Source organism: Zootoca vivipara, chromosome 10 (genome assembly GCF_963506605.1).
Source record: "Zootoca vivipara chromosome 10, rZooViv1.1, whole genome shotgun sequence".
Lineage (NCBI taxonomy): Eukaryota > Metazoa > Chordata > Lepidosauria > Squamata > Lacertidae > Zootoca > Zootoca vivipara.
The window spans coordinates 24,821,134-24,846,870 of record NC_083285.1 but is presented as its reverse complement, the minus strand read 5'-3'; the positions used below and the strand labels follow the sequence as shown (position 1 = coordinate 24,846,870).

The window sequence follows — 25,737 nt, the reverse complement described above, 5'->3', positions numbered from 1 at the left end:
ATATATATATATGCTTAGAAGTCTGAGCTTGTTTTAGTTAACTTGGAACTCTCTTTCTTTCTTCCCTCAGAGAAATGAACCGTAACAAAATTAAAAAAATAGATGGGCTTACGTTTCAAGGACTTCCTTCTTTGAAATCTTTAAGAATACAAAGAAATGGGCTCGCTAGGCTCATGGATGGAGCTTTCTGGGGATTAAGTAGCATGGAAATCCTGTAAGTATTCGCTTCCATAGTCTTCAAAAAATAACCATTTTTGAATCCCTTAGTTCATTGCTTATTTTGAGTAACTGTGATGCTAACAATATATAAATGTACAACCCACCAACCTGTAAAACTTTTCTGGCTTCTGTTTCCAGTAGGAGGAGCCTTAATTTCTTCTGATTATGTATTGATTTTTAAGTTTTCCTATGAAACTTGAGGTCTTTTTCTTCTTCTTTGTTTCTACGTATGTGTTTGTGTGTGTACAGGCAGCTGGATCATAACAACCTAACGGAGATTACCAAAGGCTGGCTTTATGGCTTGCTCACGTTGCAGCAGCTCCATCTTAGCCAAAATGCTATCAGCAGAATCAGCCCTGATGCCTGGGAGTTTTGCCAAAAACTCAGTGAGCTGTGAGTAGTAGTTTTGTGTTTAAACTCTTCCATTTTTAAGAGCAGGGTACAAGCCAAAGCATGAGCAGCTTACCAGTGAGCTGTGAATTTTTTGTAACAAGATTTCCAAAGGTGGCAACAGCTGTTTGTGTGTTAGTTAATGCAATGATATTTTGTTGTGTGAAGCTGAAGCCTACTGCGTTTTCCGCCCCTCTTCATAAAAGTTATGTTTGTTACTGTAATTTTTAAAATAAGGAAACCCATTATGCTATTTTCTGTGTAATGGAAAATAGTGTGCAAGGTTTTGTCAAAAATAATCAGGCTGAAATTAATCGGGATGAATTGTGAATTGGGTTTGGTTCCTTATTAATGCTGATTAAAGCAAACTTTTCTCCCCCTCTCAAACTTGCAGGGATTTAACTTATAATCATTTAACCCGACTAGAGGATTCAAGCTTTGTTGGTTTAAGCCTACTTGTGAGGCTGAATGTTGGGAACAACAAAGTGAGCTACATTGCCGATTGTGCCTTCCGAGGACTATCAAGTTTGCAGACTTTGTAAGTTTCATAGTAGGGTCTCTCTCTCTCTCTCTCTCTCTCTCTCTCTCTCTCTCTCTCTCTCTCTCTCTCTCTCTCTCTCTCTCTAAGCTCTACAATAGCAATACTATCTTAGTGTAGATGAATGTGAAGGAATTCCAAACGATGAATACATCTTGATATATGGAAGGCTTCGTCTCTGCTGCCATTGATATGCATTGACAACAACTGTTGAAGCTACTTTAGCTGTTTGGATTTTATTTCAGATATATATATACCGCACGTTTTAGAATAATTCCTCACAACAGGCCGCAAAAAACAAAAGCAAAAAATAAAACCGTCATACGATCAGTTGAGCAAAAAGTAAAATCATGGCATAATAGGGCTGCTTTACATTGCTGATTTTATGACATGCAGCTGCTCCTTTTGAAAATGACTTTTAAGAGGGTGCTTCTAAGCACTGTGTGTGGAAAGAGTCACCAATTTCCTGGGTTTCCAGTTGGGTAAAACATTTAGACTAGGGGTGAACATGCCGCTGGGTTCCCAATGTGCTTCCTTCTAGGAATCAATTGCTTTTGTGATTTAAACGTACTTGTACACTTTGAAGATCATGAATCTGACTTCTCTATTTCTTTCAACAGGGATCTTAAAAACAATGAAATCTCCTGGACAATTGAAGATATGAATGGCGCTTTTTCCGGACTTGACAAACTTAGGTGGCTGTAAGTACAACTTACAGCTTTATCTTCAAATGCAGATTCTGTATTCCCCACCCCAGCTGCTATTGTCCTTCCAGATCTCTTTCCTCTTTCGCACATTAGAGAGAGGCAATGGAGGCAAAAGTAAAGAATAAAGAAGGATCAGGCAGGAAGGGTGGGAAAGAAAAGATTGCTAGGATTGGTGGTTGAGGGAAGCTGGAAGTCATCTGTCAGGTGGATTTGGCCACTAGGGTGCTTGACTGTACGTTAACATTTACAGTCGTACCTTGGATCATGAACGCCTTGCGAGTTGAATGTTTTGGCTCCCGAGCTCCGCAAACCTGGAAGTGAGTATTCTGGTTTGCGAATGTTCTTTGGAACCCGAACATCCGACACGACTTCCATGGCTTCCGATTGGCTGCAGGAGCTTACTGCAGCCAATCGGAAACCGCGCTTTGGTTTTCGAAGGTTTTGGAAGTTGAACAGACTTCCGGAATGGATTCTGTTCAACTTCTGGGGTACCACTGAACTTCCCTGACACAGCTCTCTCTGCTGAGGTCTGAGCTGCAACAGTGCAAAGCTACCAGAAGCTTGATTCTCAAGCTTTATTAATCTGCTTTATTTAGCTAAGGCATCCCCAAACTTCAGCCCTCCAGATGTTTTGGACTACAATTCCCATCATCCCTGACCACTTGTCCTGTTAGCTAGGGATTATGGGAGTTGTAGGCCAAAACATCTGGAGGGCCACAGTTTGGGGATGCTTGATTTAGTTTATAGTTGGAGGGAGAAGGGTCATCAGGAAAGACGAAATTAGCTAAAGTGGAGGCTGGCAGAGTGGGAAATAACACATCCTATGAAACCTTGGAGCAAAAGTCCAGAAACCCCAGGATGTTTTCTTAATTTGCTCTTTGGAGTCCCCTTAATTTAACCTGGCCTTCCTTGATGTGCTTCTCTTCAGTACATCTCTCTTTTCATTAAGTATAAAAAATAGTTTCCAAATACTCTTCGGTTAAAAAGACTTTGGATTATCTTAACTGCATGCATGGTGTCATGCAATCAGTCCTTATACCTTTCACATAAGACCAGGATTCTTCAGAGTAGAAATTAGAGGTAGTCATGTTAGTGGAAAGCTACATAAGGCAGACAAGGGCAGATGTTTGGCAGGGCAATCCAGCATTCAGAGGCAATGGCTCTGTTAGAATGCAAAGATTTTATTCACAATGCACAGACGTAGAAATAAATTAGCTGACAGTCCTTGCAAATAAAAAAAAAAAACTTCACAAAATGATATACATTAAAAGACTTTGAACATGCCGTCATCTCTCCAGTAACCATGCACCTATTTCATTTTCATTTTCATCTGTTACACGTTAAGTGTTACATGTTAAGTGTTTTATATTTCCAGGCTACTCCAAGGAAACCGGATTAGGTCAATTACTAAGAAAGCGTTTTCTGGTCTGGATGCTCTTGAACACCTGTAAGTAGTTGAAAATCACATTGAACCAGACAATTTTTAAAATGTACAATGATGCCAACTCAATGATAACCTTCAAAGGGGGAATATAGCTCAGTGGTAGACCTCCTGCTTTGCACGCCCAAGTTCCCAGTTTCAATCCCAGTTTCAATCTCCAATAAGGGCTGAGAAGAAGGCCCTCTCTGAAACCCTGGGGAGCTGCTGCCTATCAGTGTAGACTGAGCTAGAGATGGTTTGAGTATGAGACGACTTTCTGTGTTGCAGCATAGGGTCTATAGATGGCATTCCCCTGCCAAATGGCTTTGTATCTAGGAAATATGGTCAAATCATACAACTGGGGTAGCTCAGCTGGTACAGCATGAGACTCTTAATCTTAGGGTCATGGGTTTGAACCCCACATTGGGTCAAAGATTCCTGTTCTGCAGGGCTTGAATGAGATGACCCCCATGGTCCCTTGGAACTCTACAATTCTATGATTTATTATCTTTTAAATGAGCCTCTATGTAGTGGTACTAAATAGGGTACAAGCTGCTTCTTTTTCACATTTTATTTTACCCCAGCCCCGTAGCAGAATGTGAGAATTTGCTTTTACTTTGTTAGCCTTGTGATCCTACATTTTGTCTTTTCCTTTTGTTTCCACCCCCAGAGATCTAAGTAACAATGCCATCATGTCAATTCAAGGAAACACGTTTTCACAAATGAAGAAACTTAAAGAGTTGTAAGTGTCTCTACTTTGCCCCAATGAGACGTGTGTTATGTTTGAATATATCAGATAATCATAGCAATCGACATTGGTAGTAATGACAATGCACTTATTTTGAAAAGCAGTACCTTTAGCAACTTTCTCACGTCGTTGTCGAACAACATAGGGCATAGTTAAGAAAAAAAGTGTTGTGGATCTGAAAAAGGAAATACAGTCGTACCTTGGTTCTGGAATGCCTTGCGACTCGAGAGTTTTGGCTTGCGAACACCGCAAACCCGGAAGTGAGTGTTCCTGTTTGCGAACGTTCTTTTGGAACCCAAACGTCTGGTGTGCCTTCCGATTGGCTGCAGGAAGCTCCTGCAGCCAATCAGAAGCCGTGCCTTGGTTTCTGAATGTTTTAGAAGTCGAGCGGACTTCTGGAACGGCTTCCGTCCGGCTTCCAATGTACCACTGTATGTATTTTGAGGGATACAGCTAAGGCAAGGATAATTCTAGAAGTTCATGCTCAACAAGTAATAATACTCTGGTTTGGTCCTATAAGACAGAAATTATTTCCCCACCTACCTAAGGCAAGGGCACCTCTGAACTATACCCAGGGCCAGATTTAGGTTTGATGAGGCCCTAAGCTACTGAAGGTAATGGGACCCTTTATATGTCTAGCTGTCCTTTGTCAACAACAAATTGTCACTGTTTTTTATGTGTTGAATATATGCTATATGGTAATTTATGGACCCAATAGGTATCTAAAGCCATTTGCACATGCAGAATGTAGGCACCCTATATATAGAAATGAGCAAACCAGTGATATTTTAGGGAACAGGCTAGCCGGGGGGGTGGGGCATTGCTTACATCATAGGAGCCTACACAACAAAAACACTGTTGCTGTATGTAGGTTTTATTTTATTTGTTTTTTATCTTATATTTTGGAAATGTACATCCAGGTTTTTTTTCCCTCTTTCATTTTTTTTGGGGGGGGGGAGAGAGTGGGGCCCTAAGCTATAGTGGGGCCCTAAACTATATGCCTGTTCAGCTGCATGTACAGGAAGCAAAGCCAAACCCTTAATCACGCTTGACTCTGCTTAAGTCATTTCCTCCTCCACCATCCTGGTTCTGATACCAGGGAGCCAGCACAGGATTTAGCGCAGTGAGGTAAGGTAGGGGAAGGTTTCCTTTCTGTCCCCCTCGTTCTCCTCTAAGGGGAAGGGCCATAAAACATCTGCCTTGCATTCAGAAGGTCCCAGGTTCAATCCCTGGCATCTGTCTGAAACCCTGGGGAGCTACTGCCATTCAGTGCGGACAATAATAAACTAGATGGACCAATGGTCTGATTCTGTATAAGGCAGCTTCCTATGTTCGTATAAAAAGTTAATCCTCCTATGCTGGCTTTGTAGCACATCTGGGTAGGTTAGGAGTGAGGCAGGAGGCTTGTGCACACTGCCACACTCGGTTCTTATGTATGTGTTAGACCAGAATGAGCAAGAAGCCTGTAATATGTTCCCTCCAACACATGTACGGTACGTCTGATAGCCCATGATACTCACCTTTCCATGAACCTTCCCTGAGGTGTTGAGACTGGCCAGGCTGCAAACGAAATAAATAAATCAGTGCAACGCCGTTGATTTTTGTGATCAGTTTTGGTGCTTAACTTCTCTTCGGGTTTGATTTAATACTGCTTTCCTGCTCTGGAAGCTGTGAAGTTCTGCTCCCTACGAATGGAATCCGCTCCTGTTTCGTTTTATAGGTACCTAAACACGTCTAGCCTTTTGTGCGACTGCCAGCTGAAATGGCTACCCGAGTGGCTGATGGACAACAATTTCCAGGCTTTCGTCAATGCCACTTGTGCCCACCCTCAGATTCTAAAAGGGAGGAATGTGCTTGCTGTCAGCCTAGAAGATTTTGTGTGTGGTAAGGTTGTTGTTTTTTGTAATCCTTTTTCATTGAGTCTAGATTGTTTCAGTCCAGATTTAAACAGCTTTAGCTTTATTATCTGAACTGTGAGGGTTAATAGTTTTGTTTGTTTGTTTGTTTGTTTAAAATACTCTGTTCATGAGCTCTGCACTACAGATATTTCAAGTTTGTGGTTTTATTTCAGATGGGGAAAGGACAGTTTAGGATTAAGTTTTGTGTACTGCATAGTTGCATATTGTGTGCAAAGGAAGGCTCAGTGGTTTGAGGTGGGAAATGCATATGCTGCTAGGTTTAAAATGTGAATGCCACTTAGGTAAGCATTGTTCTAAATATTTTGGCATGCTGTGAAATGTTTAGACAGATGCATGCTTAGTGTTCTTAAATGCAAAAATGCATTTAGCACCAGTTACAGATAGGTAGCCGTGTTGGTCTGCCGAAGTCGAAACAAAATAAAAAAAATTCCTTCCAGTAGCACCTTAGAGACCAACTAAGTTTGTCATTGGTATGAGCTTTCGTGTGCAGGCACGTATCTGAAGAAGAAGTGTGCATGCACACGATAGCTCATACCAATGACAAACTTAGTTGGTCTCTAAGTTGTTACTGGAAGGAATAAATAGCACCTTCATTGTGCAGAGGTTAAGACATTCCGCAGGAGCTTTGTTCACCTACAGAATCCACAAAGTCATCTTTAAGCACAATATTTCATTTTTATGGTCTTTGTGCGCTCCTACATCTAAGAACATTTGAGAGCTCTAACAAAGCTCTAGCATTCCTGGCTCCCATCTCCTAAACTGAAGAGTCAGAGGTGGGACAAAGCATGTTAGCATCTGCCCAGGAAGCTCTATTGAGCTCATGATCTATAGGGAATTATTTTCTCACACAGACTCACTTTTCTGTGCTTGCAACTCAGCCCAATTATTCCACCCACCACCCCCAAAATTAGGGAATTCCAATATCTTTTCCAGCTCTAATTCCACTATCAATTTTGTGTGGGCATAGTTTCATTTCTAAAAGAGTGGAAAGAGATTGGACCACAAAACGATGTGTAGGGCTGGGCGGTATCTGGTTTTCAGCATTGTTGATATACCCCCAGCTAAACTTCACAATATACTGATATAGCACAATGTCCGAAATAAGGATGGAGTTATGTGGAGACATTGGCTGTCTTCATGGTTTTCCTCAAGTTATGTTTTTGGCATAGCACACACATCATGATTCGCGATATATCACCAGGTCAAAAAAAAATGAAACCAATATCATAATATGGACTTCAAACTGATTTTCCGAGCACAATTTCCGATCACAATTCAAAGTGTTGGTGTTGACCTTTAAAGCCCTAAATGGCCTCTGTCCTGTATACCTGAAGGAGCATCTCCACCCCCATAATTCAGCCCGGACACTGAGATCCAGCGCCGAGGGCCTTCTGGCGGTTCCCTCATTGCGAGAAGTGAGGTTACAGGGAACCAGACAGAGAGCCTTCTCAGTAGTGGCACCCGCCCTGTGGAACGCCCTTCCAACATATGTCAAGGAAATAAGCAGCTATCCTATTTTTCAAAGACATCTGAAGGCAGCCCTGTTTAGGGAAGTTTTTTATATTTAATGCTGTATTGTTTTAATATTCTATTGGGAGCCGCCCAGAGTGGCTGGGGAGACTCAGCCAGATGGGCGGGGTACAAATAATAAATTATTATTATTATGGATGATATATCGCCCAGCCCTAATGATGTGGGCACTTTCCTCATTAGACCCTATTGGAAGGCCGCTGCATCACCTCACTCACAGTGAGAAGCTCTTTGCATCTCTCGGTTCACAATGGAAGGGAGGGAGGTTGTCCAACCCTGACAGCCAATGAAATGTGAGCATATTTTAAGGAAGCAGGGAGCCTGTGGTAACAGGAACTGACCAGAAGGAGCAAACAATCTGTCATGCATTGTGGATTTTTGAGGGGTTAACTCTGGTTTATCTTTCTTACAGTGAAAAACACACCAGTGCTGAATAGCAGGGAGGTTCAGCTCTAGGATTTCTGTTATTTATGTGCTGCTCATTGAACCGCTGTCCAAAGTGTTCTTTCATAGCCACAGTTAATGGCCATAGTTGGTGGCCCTAAGCAAACTTGGGCTGAAGCTTTGTACACAGTTAACACTGGCATTAAAAGAAAATGATTTATGAATGCATAACGGGCAGCAGAAATGCAGCTTTTGTAAAAAGCAAAACCTACCATGGCTTGCTCTGAAGTGCTGTAAAATATAACTAATGAAACTGTAGGTCAGAAAGCATAATTGACCTAATTATTAGAGATGGGAAATTAAGCCACAAAAAAATCACTTCTACAAGAAAGAGACATGCTTTCAGCTGAACCAATGTTACAGGCATTCAACTGGGAAGGACCGAAATGCAGTACATTGCAAATATATATGCTAAAGCATCTTTGCAATACAGCTTCTTAATAACTTTTAAAATAAATCCCTCATGTCTAATTGAGAGAGTTACTATTTGAATTAAACTTTCTTTGCATCATATACCAAGAATTGGACAAATATTTGGTTTCTTTAATGGACTAAACAAATTAATTGAATTGAATATAAACACTTTTTGATCTCCATATCCTAGTTACCACGTTAATGTTTCAGTGGGAAATGTTGCTTAAAGATATATTTTCAGTCAAGAAGAATTGTGCTCCTTAATTCTCAGATCTTGCAGCTGAATGACAGTAATTTAAATATTCATCCTTGCATTCATTAAAATGATTGCTCAGCAGGAGAAAAATACCACATGCCTTTCTAAATGTAATGAAAACAACTCTCTCTGTGTGTATGTGGTTTTAGAAGCTAATTCAACATGCCAGGTTAAAGTTCTGGGAAGAAAGGAAGCCAAGGAAACAGAATGAGGGCATTTTAACAAAATGAAAGTGCGTGCTTACCGGTTCCTTTGTCCTTATAATTCAAAATTGATGTAATTTGTACTTCTCCCAGCTATCAAAAGATGATAAATTTAAGACCTAAAGGCAATTTTTCAAAAAAAAAGAAGGTGGTGAAAATGAGATTTAAAATATAACATAATCTTGCTGATCCATGGCTTTACCTGTATATCATTGTTGTGTATGATCCTCATATGATTATGCAATAGAAGTTGTCAGCTGGTATCCCCTGAGCCAAAGCTGCGGAACCCAAAGGTGAAAAGGCAATTTGGAAGTTGCTGCGATTATAAACAATGAAATTTTACACCTGACTTTTAACATGCCACCTCCTACTCCCTTGGCAGAGTGGCGAAGCCAATAGCTGACAAGCGGTGGAAACTGGCAGTACAATCTTAGGCTACTTAGAAACAAGCTCTATTGAGTTCAGTAGGACTCAGCTGTCAGAGGATTGCAGTTGGAATGTAATTCTGCTTTTTGAGTGAAATGCTAAACATTAGTTGATTGGTCAAAACGTTATCGTGTTCAGAGTACAACAATTTCCCGACGGGATTCAGTAGAGCCCCTGTTTATCTTCTTCTCTTAGCCCCACCCAATCCAGCAACGTCCTCTTTCTGTAGACAAGAAACAGAGGATCCATTTGTGTATGTGTGCTGCTTCCTTATTTGGGAAAGGATGGTGCCTTTGACGGACACAGTTTCTGAGATGAACTGAAGTATAGACGAAGTTACTCTGTAGACCTGAGATGGAGAACTAGTGTTGCACCAGATGCTGTTGGCCGGCGTTTGTCCGCAGACAGCTTTCCGGGTCATGTGACCAGTATGACTAAACCACTTCTGGTGCAATGGAACACTGTAACGGAAGCCAGAGTGCACGAAACGCCATTTACCTTCCCGCCGCAGCGGTACCTATTTATCTACTTGCACTGATGTACTTTCGAACCCTTAGGTTGGCAGAAACTGGGACAGAGCAACGGGAGCTCACTCTGTCGTGGGGATTCGACTGCCAATCTTCCGATTGGCAAGCCCAAGAGGCTCAGTGGTTTAGCGTCACCCGCTTCCCCAGCTGTTGGTAAAAGAACCTCCCTCAAGAGTACAATTTAGAACAGGGATGGAGGACCCTGTGGCCCTGCAGATGATGTTGGATTGTAACTCCCATCAGGCCCCAGCCACTGTAGCAAATGGTCAGGTATGATGGGAGTTGGAGTCAAAGGCTCGCCATCCATGATTTAGACTAGGCATCCCCAAACTTCAGCCCTCCAGATGTTTTGGACTACAATTCCCATCTTCCCTGACCCCTGGTCCTGTTAGCTAGGGGTCATAGGAGTTATAGGCCAAAACATCTGGAGGGCCGCAGTTTGGGGATGCCTGATTTAGACTGCTGATTGGAAATCCGCGTCATATCTCTTTTAAGTACTTTATTCTTCCAAACCTATAATTAAAGGTCTGCTCTGGTCTCTCACTTTCGTCTCCGACAAGAAATCATGTGAGCTTATTGCAATTCGTTTCCCCCCCCCTTTTGCTCTTATATTCACAGATGATTTTCCGAAGCCACAGATAACTGTACAGCCTGAAACACAGTCAGCAATCAAAGGTTCCAATTTAAGTTTTATATGTTCAGCCGCCAGCAGCAGCGATTCCCCGATGACTTTTGCTTGGAAGAAGGACAATGAATTGCTGCATGATGCTGAAATGGAGAATTACGCACATCTCAGGGCACAGGGCGGCGAAGTGATGGAATATACCACCATTCTTAGGCTGCGCAATGTGGAATTCAGCAACGAGGGGAAATATCAATGTGTTATTTCCAATCACTTTGGGTCATCCTACTCTGTCAAAGCTAAACTCACAGTGAACAGTAAGCATCTTGTGATTACCTGTACATTAAACAAAAATCATATGGTATGTAATCCAAAAGGCATCACCCGAAATATTTGGATACTGGAAGTTGAGGTGCTGTTTGCTGCCTTCTCTGGACACGTGGGGAACAAATGTGAAAGCACATTATATTTGAATGCACCAAAACCATATATAGCTGGGATTCAGTGGGTTGTATCCAACAAAGTTGTCCCAGAATTATCCATGGAGTGAAATGTGAATGAATACGGTCTGTCTAAAATAAGATTAATTCATATATATGTTTTCCTGAGTTGTGTACGTCACAACCTGTTAAACCTCATTTGATTCTTTAGAAATTAGACTGCATTTGGTTCATCAAAGATTCAAAGAATTGACATCCAAGATAACACCCAGTTAAAGAGAACATTCAGTCAAATATTCAAGTAAAATGAAATACATTATCATGGGGGAGAAATTCACACAATTCACACTCCCAGAATTAATGCGTAAACCAGGAGGCAGCAATCATTCAAAATATGCACATCTACAAATTTTGTGATGCCTTTCTCACATCACAGTATGAATGCAAAATGTGCATATCGGCAGGAATTGCATACAGATTTTCATGCAGACTTTTTTATTTTAAAAAAATCTGATAAAGAAACAAGGCACACTGAGAGAAACTGATATTGACAGGTTCATCTATCCCTAAATAAACTAGAGAATCAGCAACAGAATTAATAGCATAGAAAGCAGCTACTTCGTAATGTTATGCTGCTAGTGCTCGGGATGAGGAAATGATTGCCCTGTATGTACTTCCCTGAAACCAGTCCGTATTTCAAAAGCAACTTGCAGATGTTTCCTTCTGAGTTGGGCATTGAAAAATCTAGACCCCAGTTGAGCTGGTAGAGAGCAGGGGAAACAATTGTCCTTGAATCGATGGTGACACCGATTCTACTCACATTGTATGGGCATACTGAAAACCGATCTGTATGCTAACCAATAAGAAAACTCACTTGTATCTTTTTTTGCATCTTCTGTGTTTTTTGTAGTGCTTCCTTCATTTACCAAGATGCCTATGGACCTTACCATCCGTGCAGGGGCGATGGCACGACTGGAATGCGCTGCAGTCGGCCACCCGGTGCCCCAGATCGCTTGGCAGAAAGATGGCGGCACTGACTTTCCCGCAGCACGTGAGAGGCGTATGCATGTGATGCCCGAGGACGATGTCTTCTTTATAGTGGATGTCAAAATCGAAGATACTGGTGTCTACAGCTGCACAGCTCAGAACACTGCTGGGAGCACCTCTGCTAATGCAACATTAACTGTGTTAGGTAAGATAAAACGTGACTGCCAACTGAACACTGGGGGTGCCCCGGTTTGTCTTTGCTTGCTGATAACATGATTAAAGTTTTAGAGATATTTTTGGACTTTGACTCAAATCCCCCCGGTCTAATATCCCTAGTGCTGCAAGATTGTCACTAGAGCACCTGGACTAAAATTGTCTATCAGAAACTTCCCTCTTGTGGTTTATCACCGCAACGGCTACTCACTTTGGGTTTCAATGAAGCAAACAATTTGTCAGCGCCTAAACGATATCAGCGCCTAAATGAAGGGACGCGGGTAGCCTAGGGCTTGCTGATCAGAAGGTCGGCGGTTCGAATCCCCGCGTCGGGGTGAGCTCCCGTTGCTCAGTCCCAGCTCCTGCCAACCTAGCAGTTCGAAAGCACACCAAAGTGCAATAGGTACCGCTCCAAGTGGGAAGGTAAACGGCGTTTCCATGTGCTGCTCTGGTTCGCGGCTTTGTCATGCTGGCCACATGACCTGGAAGCTCCCTCGGCCAATAACGCGAGATGAGCGCCGCAACCCCAGAGTCGGTCACGACTGGACCTAATGGTCGGGGGTCCCTTTACCTTTACCTAAATGATACCGAGCGTCGGAACAACTTGGCCACAATATGGAAATATTGCCCATGGTATGACTATTTTCCACCTTCCCATTTTGACTCTCTGGCACCCTATCTGCATAACCTAGCAATTCTAAAATATAGACGCGCTTTTACTCTTGCAAGATTGAATATATTGCCCTTGGCTGTACTTGAGGGACGATTCCAACAGATTCTACACGAAAAACGCTTATGCCCCTGTGGATATGGCAGTATCACATTGGTGGTGCATGCCCTCCTGGCTTGCACTCTTTATAAAGACTTGAGGAATGAGATCATCACCCCTCTTTTATTGTCCATTCCAGGTTGCCCAGCCACTGCCACAGTGTCCTTTCTCTTGGCAGATAAAGATCAGCAGGTGACAGCAAAGGTTGCAAGGTTTTTAGATGGGGCAATCACAATAAGATCCACTATTTGACTATTGATTCAAAACCCTAAAATATATTTTATATAATTGACTTTTTACTTCTATATCATATTGTTGTTGTTTTTATTGCTGATGGCTGACGCAAATAAAGATTCATTCTTGGTAACATTCATATATTTGCTCCCCCCCCCTTCCCACTTTCCTTCAGAAACGCCCTCGTTTTTGAGGCCTTTGCTGGACCGGACGGTGACGAAAGGTGAAACGGCCGTCTTGCAGTGCATTGCCGGTGGTAGCCCCCCGCCTCGGCTCAACTGGACCAAAGATGACAGCACTCTGATGGTGACCGAGAGGCATTTCTTTGCTGCAGGAAACCAGTTGCTGATCATTGTGGACACAGACTTTGAAGACGCTGGGAAGTACACGTGCGAAATGTCTAATACTCTTGGGACAGAGAGAGGCAACATCCGCCTCAGCGTCATTCCCACGCCAACCTGTGACTCTCCTCAGAACGCTGCCCCGTCTTTGGACGATGATGGATGGGCCACTGTGGGCGTTGTGATCATAGCTGTGGTATGCTGTGTGGTGGGCACTTCCCTCGTGTGGGTGGTCATCATATACCACACAAGAAGGAGAAATGAAGATTGCAGCATCACAAACACAGGTGTGTAAACTGAAACTTGGCACCGGAAGAGCAGACTGAAATATGTTTGTGGTTAACCTACCGAGGTTTTTCTTCCAGGCTTATTTGTGTCTCTTGACTCCGATTCAGAAGAGCGAATAGCTTTTCAAATAACATCCCTCTGTTGCTCATTAGCCTTAAACTGTGGCAAAGAATCTCGATGCTGATAGCTCCGTGTGTTTGCTTAAATCGCAGATGAGACAAATCTGCCTGCTGATATTCCAAGCTATCTGTCATCCCAGGGAACTCTAGCTGAAAGGCAAGATGGATATGGGTCATTGGAGAATGGAAGTCAACATCATTTTGTATCTTCATCCTCATCCATGGGAGGATATTTCTTACAACAAAGAGACAGCAGCGGTAAGCATTCAGAATGTTGAAATGTACCATCCAAAAGCTAGCGATCCAATCACTATTGTCCTTAATTCATGGAGGGTAGCTTCTTCGACAGATAGACTCTGTTGATGAGAAAATGGTCAACTCATGGCTATGATCCCTTAAAGGGTATTGGAATATCAAAACACTTGCCATCTTTTAGCATTTTGTAGTAGATCATCGGTGTATACAGATGCAAATTCAGATGTTTTTATCCTGCTGAGGAGTGCTTCCAGGAAATGGCTTGGAGGTTTTTCCTGTGCATTTTATTTCATTTTTATTTTCCACCTGGAGCCAAGCTTTTCAACCACTGGCCAAGGACATCAATTGTGATCTGAATGCTACCAAGTGTCTTCAGCAATAGAGTCAGCTGAGACCTTTCTGTCTTGACAGGATAAGTTCTGTTTTTCCCCATTCCCCAGCAGAGGCGCTTTTGTCCAAGTTAGTACTTTCCCTAGTCTTCCATATCCAGAAGGCAAAGTCTGTATCCACTGGCTCTTTCTGTGAGATGCAACAGAAGGACATGGTGTGTGACACTCTATGGCCACACCATGGCAACCATATTTTGTGCCACACTTAACGCTCTAGATCAGAGGTGGGGAGACTGTGCCCCCCCCCCAGGGGCACCTGAAGGCAACCCTGTTTAGGGAAGTTTTTAATGTTTGATGTTTTATCATGTTTTTAATATTCTGTTGGGAGCTGCCCAGAGTGGCCAGGGAAACCCAGCCAGACGGGCAGGGTATAAACAATACAGCCGTATCTCGTTTTGCGGCCGGGATCTGTTCCGGAGCCCCAGCCGCTAGCTGAAAAGAATGCAGGGCAAAGTGCTGCATCTGCCCACCCACAGGGAGCGGTTTGTGCTTCTGCACATGCGCGAGTGGCAAACCCAGAAGTAAAACCCGTTCCGGTACATCCGGGTTTGCTGCGGACATTCACTGGAATGGACGCTAGACAAGGTGGACGTTCATGGGGGTATTACTGTATATTATTATTATTATTATTATTATTATTATTTATTAGTCTGGTCTTGCAACTCCCATCAGCCTCAACTAATGATCGGAGATGATGGGACAACAGATTGTGGACCACAGATTTCCCGCCCTTGCTCTAGCTCTCGTTGTTGACAAGTGCACCTAACTTGACAAGGAACATTACGACAGTGACCCTGGCAATGACTGTGATCTAGAGGGCTACACAGCCAGTTCTTTGTAAGGAATGTTGTTAGGAGATCCTCTCCACCACCACCCTGCCCAAGCAGCAGCTTTTCCAAAACCTTTTGACAAGCTACTTACAGAATTTAGGGATGTTTTTTACAGAAAGCTGAGATGACCCACTGTGTGGTCAGTGCTACACCGTCTAAATGGACACTGTGGATCTGGATGTTTTGGGTGCACAGCTCTCAACACTGGAAACCACTAACACTGGAAAATCTCAAAAAGTTCTCAAATTTGTATGATATCTGGGACTTTTGGGTGAAGCGTGGACTCGAAATATACTTAATAAAGAAATAAACGAGTGCCTCAAAATAAATACTGGTTTGAAATCAATAAAAAAATTATTCACTGCATAGCTTTTTTATATTATGTATTCATATATGAATGTTAAGGGATCCTGACCTATACACCATTTCTGTTTTGAAGGAATTTGTCATGCAGATAACTGCAGCGAAAATGACTTGGACGCTGTAACGGATCCATTCTTATGTCATTATCTGGGAACTTCAGGAAGTATATATTTGAAAAGCAATATATGTGGCCCAGATATGTTTGACGTATACCACACAGGTGATCTTCATTACATATGTATATATAAAATAGTTTGCTGCATTTCATTGTCTCTTTTTGAAGGCTCTCTTTGCTTCGTGAAGCTAACGAAACCTTGTTTTTGGTTTATGCTGTTTGTTTAAGGCTGCAATCCAGAGGAAAGGACAGTGTGTGCGGACCTGTATGACTCAAGCTGCTTGAAGAAAAAGGAATGCTACCCTTATCCCCACCCGCCTGAAGATCCTTTTGACCAGTATATCAGCATTTCTGGAATATACCCTCCAAGTAGCAAATTGCTCCCCTCTGCTTACACTCAGCGTGAAGACAGTGGAACAAAAAGCTTGCACCTGAATTTGGATGCGTGTGAATTTAGCAGAAACCAAGAGCTGCCTCCCCTTACTACAAGCGGCGCTTTCATGGGTATGCTTTCAATGGTTAAAATAGCTTTTAAAAAGCAAATAAATGTGAACCATGGGCATGCAGTCCCCATTTCAACGTTGGGTCGGGAAATCCAACATTCAGCACCCATTTGCACACAGAATTCCCCAACCAGCTGGCGATAGTGTTGAATGAAAATCTGCAGCCACATGTGTACAGCCTCTGGCTAAACTCAGGGAGCTGACTATTTTAAAAATGCACCTTGTTACAGTACTTGCTTCAACATTTAACTGTGTCAAAAGGCAGAGGTAGAAAGGTGAATCTGATTTAATTACATTTCATTGGTCTGTGGGGTGGCCTCTTGTCCCTTCTTAACGGAGAGCAGTTGACAAACATATTTTCTCTGTGTGTTTTTCAGGAACATTTGGAAAACCTATATGGAGACATCAGCTTGATTCCTTCTCAAGTTGTAGGCAGCCTTCAATTTGGCAGCCAAACGCTTCTCAAAATCATCCTCATGAATCATTGAATTTTGACTCAGAGTCTGAGGATGATAACAGAAAGGACCGGACGTTTCATGAAGGGGACAGTGGCAATTGTATATACGGACACGCTGCTGAAAATTTTAGGACTCCTGCTTTTCGGTTCTCTGAGTTGGATACATAGCTCCCCCTCTGCCCTGCAAGCTGATTTATGAACCAAAGGAATATACTACCTCAAAGTGGACATTATTTAAAAAAGGAGAGGAAAGAAGACACTCCATACTTGTTTTTTATTAGAGCTATGATTCAAAGAAAGGAAGAAAGAAATACATTTTTTTATACAGATGCAGTTTTATTGCCAAAACATTATACATTTTTATGCAGATTATACATTCCTTATAGAATATATTTCTAATAATTTTATAGCTTTGTTTTAACTGAATGGTACCTTTTTGTAAATTAACGGTGTGAATAATAACTATGCATTTGTTACTAAGACAGATTTCATTTTGTTGAAATGGGTGCTAAAGTGTTCTAAAGGAATACCAACATATGTACAAGTTTTGCTTCCAAGGTGTGTGTGCGCGCACGCATGCGTGCATTTAATGGTCATTCCAAAGTTATAAGCAGGTAAAATGGTCATATTTCCATATCACTTTTTAATACATTGGGCTGCCTTGTGCACTTGAAGCACTGTAATAAAAAGAAAAATACAACCAGCTTTTTATGTTCAGAGAAATGAAAAAGCCGTTTCCCTCCTCCAGCCATCTTTTCACCAATTTGTACAGTGCATAAGCGCCCATAGCAAAATATTTGGCATCTGAACAAAGGCACTTGCAAGTCTCCTTTTCCAGATAGTGTTCATTATTTTACTTGAGCTGCTACTTTTGATTTAGGCAGTTTCGCTAATGTGCATCACAGTTCTGCAGAGCAAAATGAGCAACAGCATATTCAAACCCACCATACCTTGGCCTCATTCCCAGTTGTCTGTAGAGCTTTGCACATGCAAAGGAACAGCTCATCCACATGTGATGCATTCCTTAAGGCAAACATGTTTGATTTGTAAGAATCTTGGTGCCACTTGAGTCACTGGAAAACGTTCCCAAACAAATATGAGTTAATCATTTTATGCTTCTTATTTTACCATTTCAGTTTCCCAAACAAAATCATGTCTAAAAATCTACCAATATCCTTTTTTCTTTTCTTTTTTTGCCGAAGATCGAAAAATAATTTAAAACCCTGTTTATCATGTCATTCAACAGTCTGTTAAGCCTGCTTTATGAAAGCATACCCCAATAAAGTATTTTCATAACACTTTCAGAAGGTTACCTGCCTAGGAACGGAACAAAGCTTACAACTGGTGAAGTCTTCTAATTGTAAAGAAGTAACTGGGAACATTACTTCTTATGTATCCTCACTCGAAAACAACAAAAGGCACCCTGCTCTGTTTGAGCCAAAACACTCTGATGGGCAAAGTATTTGTGGTGGGGCTACACTGCACATATCCAAACACTTTCGTCGTCAGTCGCTGTCAGTTCAGACTCCAAAGCTGTACAGTGGTACCTCTGGTTACGGATTTAATTAATTAAAAATCCATAACTAAAGGCACCACTTCTGCACACACGCCAGGCATGATAGAGCACTTCTGTGCATGTGTGGGCGGCGAAACCTGGAAGTATACCCAAACCTGGAGGTTATGCAACACAAGGTACCACTGTATATGGGAAGTTAGACTGTTTTGCCCTGATGTACTTCCCTTAACACTTGCTTATGTTGAATCACATTTGCCATTTCAATCCTTGTCCACCCAGTTTGGGAAGACCCAGAACAGTTTTGATGTCCACAGTGCATTCCAGGTTACAAGTTAAAAACCACAGGTCCCAATACCTGTGGGGAAACTACCTTTCCACAAACCGAAAGGGCAAAAGCACAGGGTTTTGAAGGTGATGATGATCAGCTGGTCCCTTTTGGTAGGGAGCTGCATCTTTACTTGCCCAACATTGAGATCATACAGGACAGGTGGGCATAGCTTGGCTTAAGCAACCTCATGGACCAAACGATGCCTTCATTTGGCCTGTAGGCCAGAGATTCTTTGGTGCTACTCAAGAGACTAAGCTACTTCCTACTACCTGACAGTTAAGTTCAGTCGCGAACAACTCTGGGGTTGTGGTGCTCATCTCGCTTTACTGGCCGAGGGAGCTGACATTTGTCCGCAGTTTTTCCTGGTCATGTGGCCAGCATGACTAAGCCACTTCTGGCAAAACCAGAGCAGCGCACGGAAACGCCGTTTACTTTCCCGCCGGAGCAGTACCTATTTATCTACTTGCACTTTGACGTGCTTTCAAACTGCTAGGTTGGCAGGAGCTGGGACCGAGCAATGGGAGCTCACCCCGTCACGGGGATTCGAACCGCCGACCTTCCGATCAGCAAGCTCTAGGCTCAGTGGTTTATACCACAGCACCACCCGTGTCCCTGTGTATAGTGCGTTAAGGGGGACTCAAAATATTTTTCAAGCTGTGTGAGATGATTTTCATCACCTCCAAATATACACACAGTAGAGGGCTTACTTGAAAATGTTCTCTACTCTCCCTGCATGTGCAAAGTTCATGTATTACAGAGAAGCCATTGTATTTGCAGCCCTATATTAAGTGGATGTTATCCATGTATTACTCTAAAGTAAAGCGGGGATGGCTGACCTGTGGTCTCCAGAATCAGGCATCCCCAAACTTTGGCCCTCCAGATGTTTTGGCCTACAACTCCCATGATCCCTAGCTAACAGGACCAGTGGTCAGGGATGATGGGAATTGTAGTCCAAAACATCTGGAGGGCCAAAGTTTGGGGATGCCTGCTCCAGATACTGCTGAACTACAATTTCTAACCATTGACCATGGTAGCTGCAGTTGATAGGAATTGGAGGCCAACTTATGGAGGAATCACATGATTCCCTTTTCTCTTAAAGACACATATTTAAGTATTCAGTTAAATGGTACAATTCATCTAGACCAGGTTTAAAGTGGGGGAACCCCGCAACCACGCCATTTTTAAGCAAAAAAGGGAGTGGTAAGAAATGTATGTCAAGGTATCGAAAGCCTAATTTACCCTCCCCCATCTGTGTTCATAACTCGAGGGCTCCTGAAAGTTGTGAATCCTCATCTCAACAATGTGCTTAAACCCATGTGGCTCCCTGTAGGCTAATATCATGAGTCTCTTTTAAAAAAACACAAAAAAAACCTTCACTTTGAAGGTGCAAATTTATATTGTTGTCAGACTTTTTAAAGCTTAATTGAAAGCAGCTGTTGGAACAGAACTCTGTAGGCTGCATCTTTCAGAGAGTAAGTCTGGAGCAAAAGGTCCTTTCCCCTCCCCATTGCCCCTCCCAGTGAAGTCAAAGCTCTGTCTTTTTCTCCCCATCCAGGAACCTGGCATCCAGATTGCAGTGTAATTTCCCTCTTTAATTTCAGCCCTAGCATTGGAGACAGGAAGCTAATCCATCTTCAGTCACCGGTGGTCTTAACTGTACAGAATGGATTTTTCATGCTTTTGTTTATCAAATTGCCAGGTTTTCTGACTGTTATTGTTAATTTGTCTTCATTGTTGCCAGATGTGGTTATGTGGTGGCAGACACTGATATCAGCATTTGGGGATAATTAACGGTGTTTTGAGAGAAATTAATTTTTCCAGGGTTAGACACACAGCTCCGAGACAGTAATGTAAGAAACCCTAAATTAGATTTGCTTGCTAGTGGTGCGATCCTATACTCACTTTCCTGAGAGTAAGCCTATTATTCATTGGATGCTCATACTCAACAATTTTCAATACTTCTATCTAGATTTACACTAATGAGAGTTTAATTTTACAGACAGACTAAAGATTTACACTAACGAGAGTTTAATTTTACAGACAGGCTAAAGAGCTAAAGATCCGCAGAGTGAGATGTGTATGGATAGGCAGACTTTTGGATTCTTTCCCTCTTCTTCCTAGAAGAGGGCTTTCAACAAGTTGGCTTTCCAATCCTGGGAAATTCCAGAAAAGGATAGAAAGAATTGACACCAAACCAAAATAGAGGAGGGTGGGACCCTAACAAGTGTGAAATTCTGCTTTTCATATTAGGGCTTTACATCTTGTCAGAAGGCCCAGTCTACCCAAAGTTGGGCACCTCTGATTTCCATTGATTTTAAGTAGAGTAAATAGGCATATACTGTACTTAAAATCTCCTATTAACCTCAATGGGCCTTAATGATGCTTAAGTGTATCATGCTGTTAAGCATATTGCAACGCTTTCAGCTAATAGAGGAGCTCCAGTTTCAATTGTCAACTCCCAATTGCTGGACACTGAGGACCTCTTAAGATGTCTTACAGATGGAATTCCTGAGTTAAAAAAAAAAACATTTGCTGCTTATGTTGGCTGTGAAGGTTGCCTCTGGACAAATACACTGTTTGTGCACATTTTGAAAGGAAGAACTATTATTTCCTCACAAGGCACCCTTCATTCTGATTTGTGCCTGTATGTAGGAACCAGTTCCAGAGTACATGTTGCCACACATTGATTTTTGAAGGTAGAAACATTACAAAAAATATATTTTTAGTTTGCTTCCACGCACAATTTCTAGCACCTGAGTTTTATTAGTTAGAAAGAGTCTAAATGGTTGACCTTGACACTCTGCGCTCATGGAACGCAGAGCTGTGCTGTGCTATTTTTCCGTCTGACACAGATATCGAATAAAGTTTGTAGCTTGATATTCATACAGGTGTAGCACAGGTGATAGGACACGAGTTTGAAATGACATAATGTTTCATCAGAAGCTCTTTTCTTTCAATTTAAATCCGTTGCTTCAGGCTCTACCCTCTGGAGCAGAACAGAAAACAAGGTTGCTCCCATCATCTGCTTTAATATCACCTCTCAGTCTTCTGCCAGCTAAACATCCCTCAGCCATTCCTCATAAGGCTTGGTCTCCAGACCTTTTATTATCTTCTTCACCCTCCTCTGCATACATTCCAGCTTCTCAATATCCTTCTTACATTGTGGCACCCAGAACAGGACACAGTACACAGGTGGGGGTCTAACTATGGCAGCAAAGAGTGGAACTATCACTTCCCTTGATCTGGATATTATACTTCTGTGGATGCAGCCTAGAATTTCATTAGCTTTACTGGACACTTCTTAGAAAGAAAAGCCTTCATTTTTTGTTGTTTGTTGCTGCTTTGATTTGTGTGCATCTGTATATTATCAAAAATTAAACCAGTGTGCTCATTGAGCCCCACCTGTTAAAATAATTACGTTCACCCTAGGCTGCATATTTTGTGTGTGTATTTTTCAGGGAGGACCTAAATTCAATTTATTTTCCCCAACAGATGTTTTATACAACTAGTGTGTGACATTTCTAAAGCCACAATCCTACACTTGTGATTCTGGAGTAAGTCTCAATGAATTTGTTGGATAGGCAAGCATAGGACTACAGTTTAGAAAAGGATGGGCTTTGCTTTTAGACCTCTTCAGCCACATTTTCCTGATATGCACTTGTAAGCATGCTGCTTTTTCTAGTTCTGTGTGTTCCTCAATGCGATGTGGCAGGAATATTTTCTGAAACAGTAGGGTCCAATACAGGGATGAGTTCCTATCCCTTCCCCCCATGATTTTTTTTTTTTAAACAGATGTTGCCGTAAATCACTTACAGAACTGACAGCGTTTGGGCTGCATGACAAACGTTCCATAATAATGCAGCCCGATAAAAATGTGGAATTTCTGAGGTTACTACTTGTAATGCTTTTGGTGCCGTTGTAAATTCCCAGCTGTGTCAGCGTAGGTGGAAAGCAAGTCATAAATAAAAAGTGTGTAGAGAGATCTCTTCCTATGAGCCAAATTCCATGACTTCATTCAACTACTTTAAAAAAAAAATCTGATAAAGTCATTAGCATTATCTTAATTACATTTTTGTGTTAGAAATGGTCTACAATGTATATTGGGCATCTGATGAGCATAAATACTGCGCTGCTTAGAAACATACATGCATGGAAAAGAGACCGGGGAAGACTGGTGTCCCAGCAAGAAATCTTAATGATAACATATAAACAAGAGCTTTGTATATTTTGATAGGAGGGACAGGGAGGTTGTGAGAATCCAACAGATAAGGAAGGGGGGAAACTCTGCAATTGTCTGGCTTTAATGTGCTAAGTGTCATTGATAATTCTAGGATAATAATAGCTTGGTTTAACCTGCCAAGCATTTTATGGGAATTATATACAGCAGGACGAAGGAAATGGGTAAAGTTTTGAATTTGGTTTATGTAGTAAGGAACAGTGCCGGATTTACGTATAAGCTAGACAAGCTATAGCTTAGGGCAGGCTTCCTCAACCCTAGCCCTCCAGATGTTTATGGCCTACAACTCACATGATCCCTAGCTAGCAGGACCAGTGGTCAGGGATGATGGGAACTGTAGTCTCAAACTTCTGGAGGGCCGAGGTTGAGGAAGACTGGCTTAGGGTCCCACTCTCTTGTAAGCCTCAAAAAAAAATAAAAAAAAATAACAGGATGTAGATTTCAAAAATATAAGATAAAAAACAAAATAAAACGTACATACAGCAACAGTATTTTGTGCTGTGTAGGCTCCTATGATGTAATGCCAATGTGTTTGCATTAAGTTTGTTCTGAATAAAAAATAATTTTAAGTTAGAGCTTAATAATTAGTTTACTATTAATATACTTCTTCATTGCATTTCACTATTAATATACTTCTTCATTGTATTTCAGTTCAACAATTACTTTGATAAAATACATATTTTCTTATGTGCAAATGGCTTTCGATACCTATTATGGTAGGTCCATAAATTACCATAAAGCATATATTCAACACAAAAACAGCGGCAATTTATTGCTGACAAAGGACGGCTGGACATATAAAGGGCCCCATTACCTTCAGTAGCTTAGGGCCTCATCAAACCTACATCCGGTCCTGGTATGGAATAACTAAAACAAGACTGTGTTTTGGCAGTGCCCATGCTGTCATATCAGAGGTTTTTCAAGCTTTGAGACCTGTGAGCACATTTCAAGTGCTGTTGGGTTGTTGTTTTTATTTTGATTATGCATTTTGTGGTTTTATATTTAGATTTTATTCTGTGAACCACCCTGAGACTTTCAGAATAATAATAATAATAATAATAATAATAATAATAATAATAATAATAATACTATGTGGGCACCAGTCACAACATGGTTGCTCTTTGAATGGGCGGGGGGCTGGTTTATGTAGTGGGAAACTGGTGAAGCTTATATTAAACTGGTTCTGAATCCAAATTGGTGTCAGCATGGCTTGAAATTTGATAGGAAGAACCGGATGCACAAATACAGGAAAGGTGACTGCTTGCTTGACGGCATTACCTGTGAATGTATTTGTTCACCATTACAGTGGTACCTCGGTTTACAAACACAATTGGTTCTGGAAGTCCGTACTTAACCTGAAGCGTACTCAACCTGAAGCGAACTTTCCCATTGAAAGTAATGGAAAGTGGATTCATCTGTTCCAGATGGTCCACAGAGTACTTAAACTGAAGCGTACTTAACCTGAAGCGAACTTTCCCATTGAAAGTAATGGAAAGTGGATTAATCTGTTCCAGATAGGTCCACGGAGTACTTAAACTGAAAACACTCAAACCGAGGTGTACTTAAACCGAGGTATGACTGTACTTATAAAGGCATTTCTAAACCAGCAGCTCATTATAATGAAATATTGTGGAAGTGTTTCCTCAAATTAAAGCAACATCTACAATCACCTTTCATTTTGCAAATGGACAGGATCAAGTGATCCAACAAGGAATTCAGTTAAGTGCGTTCTCTAAACACTCCTGACATAACAAAACAAAAAAAATTCAGCAAACAATGGAACAGATCAGGATTTGCAAGTGCCTGTTTAATTTCAACAGGAAGTGTATCCCAAAGGTTAGTGCTACTGTTCTAAAAGCTGTAGTTCCAGCAGAAGCTGCTAATAGTGGCATGGGGGGGGGGCAGGGGCAATTGCCTCAGGCACAAAATTGTTAGGGGGTGCAAAAATTCAACACCAGGTGCTGCCTCAATACAGTTGTGCACTTCCGTCATTGGGCTCCATTGAAAACGGCTTCTCCTTGCAAATCAGGAAGTGACCTCTTCAGACAACAGAATGACTCTTCTTATCTCTCTGGCTGCAATCTCTGCTAGGCAGTTGAATGTGCAAGCGTACTCCATCCATTTTCCTCTCTCCCATCCATCCCTCTGCACGCTCCGGACAAGGGCAACACACGCTACACCACTGACTGCTAAACAAACACCTGTGAGACAGTCAAGAGAGCTTCTCCACATGATGACAATGACCTGGCTGGTCACTAGCACTAATACATTGAACTTAAAAAGTTCCCTCCAGCAGCACCTTAGAGACCAACTAAGTTTGTCATTGGTATGAGCTTTCGTGTGCATGCACACTTCTTCAGATACACACGAAAGCTCATACCAATGTCAAACTTAGTTGATCTCTAAGGTGCTGCTGGAAGGAATTTTTTTATTTTGTTTTGACTACATCAGACCAACATGGCTATCTACCTGTAACTAAAACATTGAACTTAGCTCAGGAATGTCATGTTGGCTGATGTCATGTTGCTGATGCAGACATTTAAAGCAGTAACAGACCACTTTAAACAGTAATGGGTTCCACAAAAGAATCCCATGAACTGTTGTTAGTTAAAGGTGGAGAGATTTGTCAGCTACAATTCCAAGAGTTCTCTGGGAAAGGAGGATTGATTGTTAAACCCTGTCAAAACTGTAGCTCCATGAGGGGAATAGGTGTTTCATAACAACTCTCAGCATTCTCGGTTCTCAAGATGTTTTGGGGAAAGCCAAGTGGTATGATGCAGCTTCAAATGTACAGTGTGGATGGGACCTAAGACTTCCAACAACGAATTTACCCCCATTATGGGCATTCAGTCGATTCCACCAAGATGCATGCATTAGATGTTTCCCCCTACATCAGAAATGCACACCTCTCTGAACTTTACCTGTCAGTTACACTGCCAGCGAACTTCTGAGATGTCCTCATTTGGGCCAGGCAATTGCAAAAACAAACA

General features: G+C 41.8%; 1 protein-coding gene across 1 annotated transcript in view; it reads left to right on the top strand.

Moving 5' to 3' along the window:
* Positions 1–23,276, top strand: part of LRIG3 (leucine rich repeats and immunoglobulin like domains 3) — a 57,248-nt gene extending 33,972 nt beyond the window's left edge. The window contains exons 6-19 of the mRNA XM_035127224.2: positions 71–214; positions 469–612; positions 1,004–1,147; positions 1,768–1,848; positions 3,230–3,301; positions 3,945–4,016; positions 5,743–5,906; positions 10,360–10,680; positions 11,714–11,995; positions 13,182–13,634; positions 13,848–14,012; positions 15,668–15,811; positions 15,935–16,210; positions 16,587–23,276. Coding sequence (XP_034983115.2) covers positions 71–214; positions 469–612; positions 1,004–1,147; positions 1,768–1,848; positions 3,230–3,301; positions 3,945–4,016; positions 5,743–5,906; positions 10,360–10,680; positions 11,714–11,995; positions 13,182–13,634; positions 13,848–14,012; positions 15,668–15,811; positions 15,935–16,210; positions 16,587–16,834 — 2,710 coding nt within the window. The 3' untranslated portion in view covers positions 16,835–23,276. The remainder of the gene's footprint in view (positions 1–70; positions 215–468; positions 613–1,003; positions 1,148–1,767; positions 1,849–3,229; positions 3,302–3,944; positions 4,017–5,742; positions 5,907–10,359; positions 10,681–11,713; positions 11,996–13,181; positions 13,635–13,847; positions 14,013–15,667; positions 15,812–15,934; positions 16,211–16,586) is intronic.
* Positions 23,277–25,737: the final 2,461 nt, after the last annotated feature.